The sequence below is a fragment of the Podarcis tiliguerta genome, assembly GCF_965153285.1.
Source record: "Podarcis tiliguerta genome assembly, chromosome: 3".
NCBI classification, from domain to species: domain Eukaryota; kingdom Metazoa; phylum Chordata; class Lepidosauria; order Squamata; family Lacertidae; genus Podarcis; species Podarcis tiliguerta.
In genome coordinates this window covers 33,511,765-33,524,855 of record NC_139536.1, presented here as the reverse complement: position 1 = coordinate 33,524,855, position 13,091 = coordinate 33,511,765, and the positions used below count along the sequence as shown (strand labels likewise).

Below are 13,091 nucleotides of genomic sequence, written 5' to 3'. Positions count from 1 at the left end.
CAGATTTAATAGATCAATATAAATGGGTTAGAAATCATTGGGAGTGTGTGATTTCTGGTGCAGCGACAGCTCTGATTCATCCCCATATCAATTAGCCCTGTGTGAATGTGGCCCTTCATGTCAGAAGTGGACCTCCCCACTTCTGATACCCCCCCACCCCGTAGCCACTTGAACCTTCTGCACAGAGATGCTCTTTTTCTGCACAGTTAAATATTATCTAGGGGTGCCAGCATTTGAACTAGCCCTAGGTTGATTTGTCTCGAGTGTTTCTAAATGTATGTACTCATGCACAGTTTGGTTTCTTTCTGACAAGGTGCTTGGCTCTTCTCTAGTGCTTCCATCCACAGAAAATAAGAGCCCCCTCTCACCTTGGAAAAACAGGGAATCCTTGTATGTCACTCACAGTTTGTACCATACGCATTGATGCCACATAATAACAGTAATTTCACCGAGGTGATAGCACACAATAACAGAGCGCTGAGCTGATCAGTCCAGCAGTTATCACCACCACCGTTGCTTTTTGAAAGTCATTATCTCTGCCGGCAGAATCCTTGCAGTTATCTGTTCCACTGGCACACAATATCATTCGCGCATCAAGGGTTTAGCTCCCTCCCTCCATCCCTGTGAAGGGAAATTATTAAGTAACAAAGCTGTCTGTCCTGAACAGGCTGCACACTCCCTTCCCTTGACCTGCTTCATTGCAACCCTTCAGGATAGAATTGTAGACTCGGAAGGGTCATCTAATCCAACCACCTGCTATGCAGGAATCTCAACTAAAGCATCCAGTGCAACTTTGCAGTGTGGCAAACATAGCAAAAATGGACAACTTGCTGCTGGGTTATCCATTGCAAGGGCCAGCTCCAGGTTTGGGTGAGAGCCCTTGGTAAGATGGTGCCCAAAGAAACCCACAAACAGATACTGCTGCAAGTGGCCCAGTGCTGCAGAAAGGACCCAATCCTCCTGTGAGTGGTTAAGCTTGATGCCCCGGGGCTGCCACTTTTCCTCCCTAGCAGCAGCAGGTCTGCAGTGGCTCCTTTCAGCTGTCCTGACGCATAGTGATCCTGGAGAAGAGGCAACAGTCCAAACAAGATGGTGGGAGGCAGGCCCAGGACTGTCTTGGCTGGCTTTGTGCCAGGCTGAGGTCATGACCCTGGGACAAAATTCTTCATTTCATAAAATTTAGGCACCACTCGATTGCTTTTTAAAATAATAATAATAATAATAATAATAATACACACATCAAAGTGGTTTACAAAAAGAATTAAACCATAGAATTATTGGTGAAAACAGTTAAAAGTTATTTGAAACATTCAAAAATAAAATCAAATCAGTGATAAACTAAAAGCAGATTAAAACACACACCATCATTCTGCATATCTGGGCAGACTTGTCTAAACAAAAATGTTTAGATGTTTAACCCCCACAACATGCTGAGTATGCCACATGTTCAAAGATGACAAAACAGGATGCTAGTTTGAGAACCAGGCAAAACTGACGTGTGCCACAGAGTTAGTGACCTGCATGCCCTCTTGAAATGCAGCCAGAAGAAGCATTCCCTATGTGCTGCTGCTACCCCAGAACTGTTATTAAAAGAGGCATAGTATTTTAGGATGCTACAAGCTTAGCTTAGCTTAGCTGCTGCTCCCTCTAACAACCTGGAGAAAGGAGTTGGTATAATTCTCATTAGATTTGCACATTACAGAAAACTAGGACTCCAAATACCACAGGGGATGGGATGAAAATTCAAAATGTCCTTGATAAATTGGAGCACTGGTTGTTTGCAAAATTATACATAAGATTTAACCTGCTTCTTTTTCCAAAAGTGTCATGTATTACAAATTAGGGGGAAATAACCAAATGCATAAATTTAAAATGGGCATGGTCAAAGTGGGATGGCTAGGACAGGGATCATTAAACATGATGTCCTCTAGGTATTGTTGATCTCCAGCTCCCATCAGGCTCAGCCAGCATAGCCAGTGGTGAGGTTGATGGGAACTGTAGCCCAACAACAAGAAGGTCAAAGGTTAGCTACCCCTGGGTTAGCCTATAATGCTGCTGAGAAGCATTGTGAGACTATGCTGAATCATGAGGGCAGATTCCCACATCTGAGCCAGTAACACAATACATAGTCACATTTACTTTTTGCATGCTCAGAACAGCTCGACATGGAGTGATATGCAAAAAGGCATGCAAAGCTCTGTGGGTTGTGTCAGCCCATCCAGGACTGTCTCTGCACATAGCAATGGCTATTTTAGCTGGAGGTCAGTCACAGGTGTGGCTCATGCCAATGGTGGCTGCAAAAATCAACTCTGAGTCATCAGTGCAGCACTGCTGTAAGTGAGGCAAAGGCCATTTTTGACAGCACAAGCAGAAGTGTTGCATGCAAGCCACTGGATTTAATTGTGCCATTAGATTAACGTTATCATCTCTCCCAGCTCAGTTAGATGACAATAGCTGGGGATAATATTTCATGCCTGCAGCTGATATCATGCAACCCTGAATTTATCCCGATAGACGCTGATGCTTGGGTGAGAGACGTCTGTTTTCTGTTCCTGGCCCCAGACCAGCGACCCACTTTTGCATGCACAGATAGAGCTGCTATTCCATGGGCACATCCCATTGTGGGAATCCTACTGCACACAGAAAAGCAGAGCAGTTCCACGGCTCGGCATTCCTAGTGTGCCAACACATGTGGGATCATTCTCAGAAAGATTAGCATTGCACAAATCAGCAGGCCAGAGCTGTTGATGCGATCCTGCCTGAAATATGCAGAAACGGGCACAGTAGTCATGACCTGCCTGCCCTCTGAGACTGGCTATATGAACATTAAAGCAAATTTAAAGATGTTTTCATATCAGAGTTTTTTGTGTACTGTCTGTTGAATGATGTGGTTTGGGGGGGGGATTTATGGACACAGGCCAGTACCATTTGAATTAGTTTTCCTGTTACCGTATTCCTTGGAACGACACTTCCAATGGCTGTACTGATCACAAAATTCTAATCACTTGCCTTATTTTTTTTTATATTTAGAGGCCTCCTATCTCAAGCTAGAAAGCTAATAGACTTGATGAAGACTGATTCGGTGAGTTTCTGTTAATGCGAGCCTTTCTTTTCTTTTCTTAATGGGTTGCATTATTTTTCGCGATTTTGCAAGGGATGGGAAGGGGAGGTTAAGGTCTTAAGGACGGAATGAAGGGTTCACTTTTTAATCAAATAGAAATGAAAAACACATAGAAATGGCTCACAAGGGATCCTTGACTAATTGTGTAATACGTTTCTTTTCTTTTTTTAAAAAAAAGTTGATTTGAATATAAATACCCAGAAAAACTGCAGATAAAAGCCGTATCCGTAGAAGAGGCACCCCCTCCTACTCTCACACAAGAGGGAATGCTTTTTTATTTTATTTTTTAAAAAAACCTGTGATGCCTGCTGTGATATATGCAGCCACCATCTAAAACTGGGATGGCAAACCGATGGTCTTCCAGACATGATTGAACTCAAACTCCCATCATCTCTATTCGGCGTGGCTGATGGTCAAGAATGATGGTAATTCTGGAGGGCCACAGAATCTCTATCCCTGATTTAAAAACATAGAAAATATGCTTCTCCACCCCTTTAAAATTATTGTCTTTAATTTTTCCATAAAATTTTAGTCATGAAGATATGATGTATGAAGATATAATCCGGGAAGGGTTTGCTATTTCTCATGCCTGCCTACCATGCATTGCTGCAGCAACACAACATCTTCCAAACAGAATAGATTTTTTGTTTAAAAAAAGGATGCAGATGCCGATGCAGTTCATTAATACTGCTAGTAGTTCAAAAAAGCCAGAAGCTGCAGTGGAAAGGTGTGGGCCAGCATGCAGGAGTGAGAGAAGAGCTCTGACGCGTACGACTGATAGGAGTGCTGGTGGTCAGATTCCTGAACCCTTTTTGAATGTGGATCTTAGGATTTACATATCTGAATTAGCATGCTTTGGGCTGCTACGGTACTGCTTCAAGAGGGTGCCCAGAATATCACTACTTTGCAGGAGAAATTCAGGAGCATACCAGAACTATAGTTTATTGCAGTGAATAAAGCACTCTGTTGCCCGGGCATGACAATTTTTTCTAAAAATAGAAACAACTGAAGACAAAAAACAAAGGACTTTTTGCAGTTAGGAAAGTGACAGGGAAATGCCTTGAAGCATGTGGGATGACCAAATGATTAACAGGAAGACGTGTAAACACCCTGCAAGCAGTTCAGGCTGAATGTGCCTTGTTGTATAACTGCCCCACAAAGAAATCAGAATGATTGCTAAACAAAAAGAAGCCAGGACACAATCTAACCACCACCTAAGTGTTGTGTATGCAAATCAGGATAAATACTCGATAAACAGGATGTCTGGTGGAGTCCCTAGTGGCTCAGCAGTATACATCAGGAAAAACAGTAAACCAACTATTAAAACAGATGGGATGCCAGATGCTTCAACATGTCACTATTTAACAAGACATATATACTTAGATTAGTTATATACCAGTTTAATCATTCTAGTATCCTGCAAAGAACCCTGGGAATTTTAGTTTTGTTCTGAAGCTTAGAATTAATACATCTCCCAGGAAAAGGGGAGTGCTGCTAAACCAATTATGTAAATATGTACCGTATTTTTCGCTCTATAAGACGCACCAGACCACAAGACGCACCTAGTTTTTGGAGGAGGAAAACAAGAAAAAAAATATTCTGAATCTCAGAAGCCAGAACAGCAAGAGGGATCGCTGCACAGTGAAAGCAGCAATCCCTCTTGCTGTTCTGGCTTCTGGGATAGCTGTGCAGCCTGCATTTGCTCCATAAGACACACACACATTTCCCCTTACTTTTTAGGAGGGAAAAAGTGAGTCTTATAGAGCAAAAAATACGGTAATATATAGGACCCCTGCATGGTTATGTCCAGTCAAAGGTGACCATGGGGTGCGGTGCTCATCTCACTATATGTGTTAAGTAACTCACATAGTTGCCAGTTTGGGCCGCTCAAGAAGGACCAAGCATCACTGTGGTCCAGCGTTGCAGCTGCCAGGTGTGTGCCTGCAAATCATTTGTGCATTTAATAAGACACATGGGAAAAGTTAAATGCAACCCATCAAACTCCCCTGAACGTTCTGAGATTGCTTTAAAGCACTGCAGAGAAAATGGGCTGACAGATTTCTGTTTTCATTCCAATGTTCTGTTTGTACAGTACAAGGTGCTGAAGCGTAACCAATGATGCTGTTGCCCCATGAGGTCAGCCTGGCAACTAGTAGCTCTCCAAAGGCCTTGCAACCTGTGATCCTTTAGCTGACAGCCTTGGAGATTGATCCTAAAACTTTAAACATGCAGGCAATATCCCTTGTTACTGAGCTGCAGCTCTTTGGCAGTGGTGTGCCTAGCATGCTTCTGCCCTAAGAACAATTGTGTTTCTTAAAAATGGAGATCTGGAGCCCAGTTCCTAATGTGACAGTATACAACTAGGCATGTAGGTGACACTATAGTATCATTAGTGATTTGAAATAGGCCACTGCAAAGTGAACCTGTGATTTTTTTGTTTTGTTTTATATAACCAGGTGGAGCATAAAGACCTAATTTAAGATTGCTGCCCTGGTTTCCTAGGTTCTGTTAAAGTCCAAAGGAATAAGCTGACTGTGCCCCTAAAAGAGCAATTTAATTAATCCTTTCTAGGCTGTTGACGCAAGTATTTTTCCTTCTTGCTTTTCATTATGTTTCATCTTCTTTGTCTTTAATGTAGAAAATAAATTTCCAAGAAGACTGGAAACTTGTAACACTTTTCATAGGAGGGAATGACTTGTGTGACCATTGCAAAGATCCTGTAAGTTTCCAAGACATTATTTTAAAAGTGTTTTTCTCTGTTCACCCTATGCAACACCCAGCAAGAAAATCTTACTTGTGTATCTGAGTGCTCATCCATAAATATTTCTAAGTGGTAATGGTGCAGATGTCCTGGGGATACATCTACACAGGATCTGTCCTTCACATTATTTAATATAATATTGAAATGACTCCATGTTATCTCTGTCCCACTGAGTAATGTTCGGGTTTGGGTCCGGTCCTACCATTAGGCAGAGTGAGGCTATCACCTCAGGTGGCAGATGTTGAGGAGCAAGTGGTGGCAGCTCCTCTGGCTGCTCCTTCTGAGCTCCCCAGGCCTTTCTTCCTGTTGGAGGACAGAGCTGTGTTATGCCACATGGCTTGAATTGCACCTCTAAGAGCCTACTGTGTCAGGTTTGGTGGCAGACTCTGTTCAGTTACTAGTAATGAAATAAGATAGCCACTTGCTAGTCTATTCAGCTTCTGCCCAAGCATTCCTGGTTGCTTTCTCCGCAGCACAGGTGAGAGCAACAAGCTGGGATTGTTTTCCCCAAACAAATCGCAATCAACTAGCCAACATGAAATCATATTTTGTTGCTGACTTGCTGATCACGATTTGTTAGGGAGAACAAGACACAATCAAGGTTTGGACACTATGACAAACCAAAGCTTCATGGCTAACTGAAGAAGAGCAATTGGACACTGTGAGCTGGCTTGGCTTATCATCGTGTGATAGTGGAGTTAATGTCAGATGGGTTTAAGCATCTAGTCATGTCACCTTCTCTGTGGTGGGACCTAGAGGTCATTCAACCTGAAGACGATATCACACAAAAGCATATCTTTGAGAACTTTATTGTTGTGACTTCATCTTAAAGATAACTTTCTCTTGATAAAGTCAAAAGTTTAGATAACAGATATATAGATATTTAATAATAGAACACTTATCATGCCATGGATCCAGCAAATCTGAAAATCTGCCACTTCCTCTAAGCCCTGCTGCAATCTTTCAGATCAACCAAGAGCAGCAGGTTAGCATACCAGATTAGCACAGGGAGGAAGAGGGTGGCTGTTCCACAGCTGTGAAACTCTTGTCCCTTTTATGGGCACCACAACCTTTAGAAATATTGTCAAAATATTCAAGGCGGCTTGGGCTGCAACTGTGGATGGCACCTTCAGAATAATCAGTGCAAGCAGGTTATTTGCAACCTTATCAGGCTATTTACACATGAAAGAGCTTCTAGAAGAAGAAAAAGAGTTTGGATTTGATATCCCGCTTTATCACTACCCGAAGGAGTCTCAAAGCGGCTAACATTCTCCTTTCCCCTCCTCCCCCACAACAAACACTCTGTGAGGTGAGTGGGGCTGAGAGACTTCAGAGAAGTGTGACTAGCCCAAGGTCAACCAGCAGCTGCATGTGGAGGAGTGGAGACGCAAACCCGGTTCCCCAGATTACGAGTCTATCGCTTTTAACCACTACACCACACTGGCTCTATGTGGACTTGGGGCTCCCAGTCTCTTCATGTGCAGCATCGACTTCCTCATTCACTTCTGTGGCCAAGGCAGCTCCATCTACACATGTTCCGTTGTTCATACAATTGTTCATGCAGTGTAAGTGGCAGAGTTAGTAAATGGAGCTCTGCGTGACTGTTTGCCATTACCAATCATTACCAATCATTGCCACCTTTAGGACTGTGTGGATTGAAGTTTAGTTCTGAATGCCTACCTGGAACCCTTATCCTAAATGTTTGCAATGCAACACAAGTGTTGCGCTGATGCATTGATAGCTTTGCCCCAAACAGCTCCATGCTCAGTTTGCCGGTGCAGCAAAACTTACATCTGCTTCTCACATGATGCTTTTTTCTCAAGTTCCTAATCTCAGAATTTCTTACTCTCGTATAAATTTCCCCTTAAAATATGAATGAATAATGAAGTTACTGGGAAAGAAATGAAGCAGGCTATGAGCAGGTCATTGTGCACACAACTCACCTCCACTCCCCCCCCCCTTTCTTTCATACTATAGGTACTTTATTCCGCTGAAAATTTTGTAAGCAATATACAGGCTGCTTTGGACATACTCCATAAAGAGGTATGAAAGGACGCTTTGCCAATGGGGCTGGTAGGGGGAAGTAATGAGATGTTGATTTACTAGTAGCTGAATAGGTTACTCTAGAACATGAAATTATTTTATTTATTTACTATGGGAATTCAAAACTGGAGGATTCTCAAGACCCCAGGAGGCTGCCAAATTTGACTATTGGGCTATATTTGGCTTTGGGGGGGGGTCACACATTGTTGGGTAAGGAACGCAGGTGGCACTGTGATCTAAACCACAGAGCCTAGGACTTGCCGATCAGAAGGTTGGCGGTTCGAATCCCTGCAACAGGGTGAGCTCCCATTGCTCGGTCCCTGCTCCTGCCAACCTAGCAGTTTGAAAACACGTCAAAGTGCAAGTAGATAAATAGGTACCGCTCCAGCGGGAAGGTAAACGGCGTTTCCGTGCGCTGCTCAGGTTTCGCCAGAAGCGGCTTAGTCATGCTGGCCACATGACCCGGAAGCTGTCTGCGGACAAACGCTGGCTCCCTCGACCTACAGCGTGAGATGAGCGCAGAACCCCAGAGTCGTTTGTGACTGGACCTAATGGTCAGGGGTACCTTTACCTTTACCTTTTACACATTGTTAGAGAACTTAGAGAATGACATTTTGCCTCAGGCTGAATGATACACAGGTGATTGTGCATTGTGAACACACCATTTAAAGGGTGTTTCTCCATTGCAAGAGTGTGGTGTATCACACCTCATTTTTATGCATCCAGGCACCCATCTAATTCATCTAACACACAATAACATCAAACCACCAAAATGAAGCTCTTCTCATTCTTGGCTTGGAAACTGCTCTCGGCAGGACCGCTGTCTATGAATTGCATAGTACAGCCCCTTCTATTACCGATAAGGACCTAGCCGTGACAATCTTCCTCCCTATGACTTCAATGGCCCTTACGTTTTAAGAACTAACATGGCAAGGAAGAGCTCTTCAGCCTGAATTAGGGATCCCTGAATGATTGGAGGTAGGGGGTGGCAGCTGTCCTGCCAATAATTTCATCAGTTCAGTGTGTACTGTGCAGACTGGGTCAGTGGATGATGAATATGTTATACTGATCACAAGGCCAAATGTACTAAGAAGCTGGTACTACCTATTGCATTTTGCACCTACCTTTTGGCAGGTTCCTCGTACATTTGTGAACCTGGTCTCCATCCTTCACATAGCAACTCTGAGGAAATTGTATCAAGACAAGAGAGTTTACTGCCCGAGACTCCTCATGAGGTAGGGAATTGACTTCTCATTTTCATACAGTTCAGGAAACCCTGCAATATATCTGATTGAGGCAACTAGTTTCCACGTTCCATCTGGGGGTGAACTGCATTACACATGTGTAAAAGAAGGTGCACCTGTTATCAACACTATTATTTTACTTCTTGAGGCACTTTCAATTATTTTACTTCAAGTGTGGTTGGATGGTCATTGTCAATGTACTGTTGCTTAATATTTTATCTTATTTTAATATTGTATTATAGATTTTAAATTTTTATGTATGCCACACTGAAATCCATGAAACTGTGGTGTCTGTTTGTCTATCTATCTGTTTATTGATAGGTGTGTGTTCTATATTCTAGAGTTACTGGCAGTCATGGAATTACTACTATAGATATATAGACACACACACACATGCAGATATAAAACATTATCTTGACTTCCAGATATAAAGAACCGTGCCCATCAGTTTACATCCTAGATTACTGTTCATAATGAATAGCAACCCCTGTACAGAGAAAGTAGTCAGTGCCAAATACAGTTCTGCAGCTCAGAGTGTTTGAGAAACATGTGAAATTTTATTGCCTTGCAAATTGAAATGCATTGCAATGGCAGTGAAGCTAGTATCCACCAAAGAGGAGTCTACATAAATCACTGTGTGCTTGGCTTGAAGCCAGCCTGATTACTCTTCTTGCCTTCCTAACCCCCTGCATTCCTGCACATAATGAATCAGGGCATTCGGGAAGGATAGAAAAGGTCACAGATATCTTCAGATAATCGTTTTTCTAAGGGATCAGAGGAACTCATCTTTAATCTCTTAGGCTCTCGTCCAGTCCTTGTCTAGTTATTAGAATCTTGCGATAAGCCTGTGCTTGCAGCAAATGACATTTGTTAAAGAGAAGCTGTAAAGGAAACACACAAAGGCAGTACACACAGATTGCATCCAGCCTTTCTGAAACAAGGAAATGCCCTGCATTAATCAAAAGAGAATGCTGATTGCATTCCAGTGTGAAAGTTGCAGAAGAAGAGACAGGGGAGATCAGTGTTTGTGGAGAGACAAATAAATGCCCTGATTGACTTAATCAATAATTCCTTTTTACATGATCAGAGGCCCAGGTAGGCTGAAGTTGTGGAAAGTGAGTGGGTTGACTGCCTCCCATGGGTGTAGCCAGGATTTTTGTGGGGGGGTCACCTTTTCGGGGGGCAGAACCTCAGTTAGCTATGTATTTATATTGATTTTTATTGATTTAGGGGGAGCAGCTGCCCCTCCCTGCCCCCCCCTTGGCTATGCCCATGCCTCCAACCCTACTCTCAGCCTCTGTGTGTTGATCAGCACTGTGTCCACAAACATGGCATATGTGTACACAGAGCCAACACATGGAGATCAGGAGTAGCAACAAGCAACACAATCCTGTTCCCACTCTATATGTTCAGGCTTTGTGGACCTTACCATTTGGAAAGGACTATAGTAGCTTGGAAATCTGCAAGTCTGAAGCAAGTTCAGGGATGAATTTTCTAAAATGAGAGGTTCTGCTGCTCGAGTTTTTCTGGACGTAACGCCTTCTGACTTAGAATCACAGAATTGTGGAGTTTGAAGGGACCCCAAGGCTCATGTAATCCAACCCCCTGCAATGCAGAAATCTCAGCTAAAGCATCCAGGATAGATGGTCATTCAACCTCTGCTTGAAAACCTTCAAGGAAGGAGAATCCACAACCTCCCCAGACATACCGTTTCACTGCTGAACTGCTCTTACTGTCAAATTGTTTTTCCTGATGTTTAGTTGGAATCTCCTTTCTTGTAACTTGAAGCCATTGGTTCGATTCCTACCCTCCAGAGCAGAGGAAAACAAGCTTTCTCCATCTTCCGTTAAGATACAGTGGTGCCTCGCAAGACGAAAAGAATCCGTTCCGGGAGTCTTTTCGTCTTGCGGTTTTTTCGTCTTGCAAAGCAAGCCCATTGACGGAGTAGCGCTATTAGCGCTATTGGCTAAAAAAGGGCTAAAAACGGCTTTTTTAGGGGGGGGATTAGCGGTTTTGCTGCTAAAATGCTTTTAGCAGCTTAGCGATTCAGAATAAGGGGTTTTGGAGCAAAAAAAAAAAATCGATTTTTTCCGTCATTTTTCGTCTTGCTAAGCAAGCCCATAGGGAAATTCGTCTTGCGAAGCGCCTCTGCAGACAGAAAACCCTTTCGTCTTGCGGGTTTTCCGTCTTGCGAGGCATTCGTCTTGCGGGGCACCACTGTATTTAGGGGATGCCTTACTGTTTGAAGAGCCATGTACCATTTTCCTCCTTTCTAGATCTCTGTGTACCTGTGTTTTGAACCCCAATGATAACTCTACTGAAATTGAGACGCTGGAGTTGTTTAACAAAAGGTATCAGGTAAGGAAACTTAATAATCTTCCCTTTCATCACATTTAGAAGCAGGTTGCCAGACCCAACTCCTCAAGTAATAGTTGCAAGCAAGGATCAAATACATGAAACTTTCATAATAGGTTACCTCTTGCTTCATTCTTACCTCATGGCCACAGCATTTTCCTGCTCCCCGCCACTGTCCAAGCAATTGGTAGCGACATCAGTGACAGTATGGAGGACAGGGGCGGGTGACACCAACTGCTCCTGCCCCATAGGCAATGGTAGTGCAAATGCTCAAACTTGGGCCAATCGTTGTTGCTTTACCTACTCTGTATAACCTTTTGACAGCAGGTTATATAGAAAAATCTAAGGGAGGTAGAAGAGCAGCAGCAGGTAAATGACCTTCATAAAGTTCTGCTAGGTGGAAGTTTCTGAGTTCTGAATTATTTATCCATGCAGTGACATTTGCTGAATAAATTTATACCTGAATTTTATGTCGCATTCTTCCCCCCCTTCTTTTTCAGTGGAAACTAGATGAGGCATGCTTGCCTGGCCAGTTTTAATATTTTAAAAATGTCACTTTTTCTTTCCTCACCCTCACTTTAGTGTTTCCCTGCAGTACTGGGCATGTATTCACAGAGGTTTGCGGTAGCAACTGAGGGAAGTTGGTTATTTGGCAATGAATGAGACTTATCAATTGCACTACAACAGAAAACAGCAGCAGCAAGACATAAGAAAGGATCTAGCATTTAATGTCTTTTATCAGTTTCCACCAAACATGTGGAATCGTAACTAAGGCCTATAGAATATTGACCATGTTGGTATACAGTGGTGCCCCGCAAGACGAATGCCTCGCAAGACGGAAAACCCGCAAGACGAAAGGGTTTTCCGTTTGCAGAGGCGCTTCGCAAGACGAATTTCCCTATGGGCTTGCTTCGCAAGACGAAAATTGATGAAAATTTTCGGGGGGGTTTTCCGCTCCAAAACCCCTTTTTCTGAAGCGCTAAGCTGCTAAAAGCATTTTAGCAGCAAAACCGCTAATCCCTTAAGCCTTAAAACGCCATTTTTAGCCCTTAAACTGCCAATAGCGCTAATAGCGCTAATCCGCCAATGGGCTTGCTTCGCAAGACGAAAAAACCGCAAGACGAAAAGACTCGCGGAACGGATTCTTTTCGTCTTGCGAGGCACCACTGTATTTCAGCAGGATCCTTCTCCATTTTTGGTTTGTAAGCTTTTCTGGGTTGACACTTTCCCCAGTTACTGACCCCATAGTCTCTGCTGAGCATCCGTCCCTGATGTGTCACATGTTCCTTCCAATCAACCTCTGCTGGAGAAAGGAAGTCTATTGCCTCTTTATCAGGTCTTTCACGACACAACAGAACTAACTTTAGAAGGTTAATCCAACATATTTAGTCACAAGCCATGTTCTAACGCCATCTTATTATCCTATTTTGCCATGTTGTCTTGGTGCTTACCACAGTCTTCCTAAGCCTTAAGCCTAGGATGCCCAGAATACAAAATCTCTGGTATAATATTGAAAAGAATTATATGTCACCTTCTCTACTAAATACTGCGGAAAGGACAAATAGAC

General features: G+C 43.1%; 1 protein-coding gene across 4 annotated transcripts in view; it reads left to right on the top strand.

Annotated features, from left to right (window-relative positions):
- Positions 1-13,091, top strand: part of PLB1 (phospholipase B1) — a 114,721-nt gene that overhangs the window by 45,886 nt on the left and 55,744 nt on the right. For all 4 annotated transcript variants that reach the window (XM_083434394.1, XM_083434396.1, XM_083434393.1 and 1 more), the window contains 5 exons: positions 3,031-3,082; positions 5,760-5,840; positions 7,860-7,925; positions 9,060-9,160; positions 11,446-11,527. In XM_083434394.1, coding sequence (XP_083290520.1) covers positions 3,031-3,082; positions 5,760-5,840; positions 7,860-7,925; positions 9,060-9,160; positions 11,446-11,527 — 382 coding nt within the window. The remainder of the gene's footprint in view (positions 1-3,030; positions 3,083-5,759; positions 5,841-7,859; positions 7,926-9,059; positions 9,161-11,445; positions 11,528-13,091) is intronic.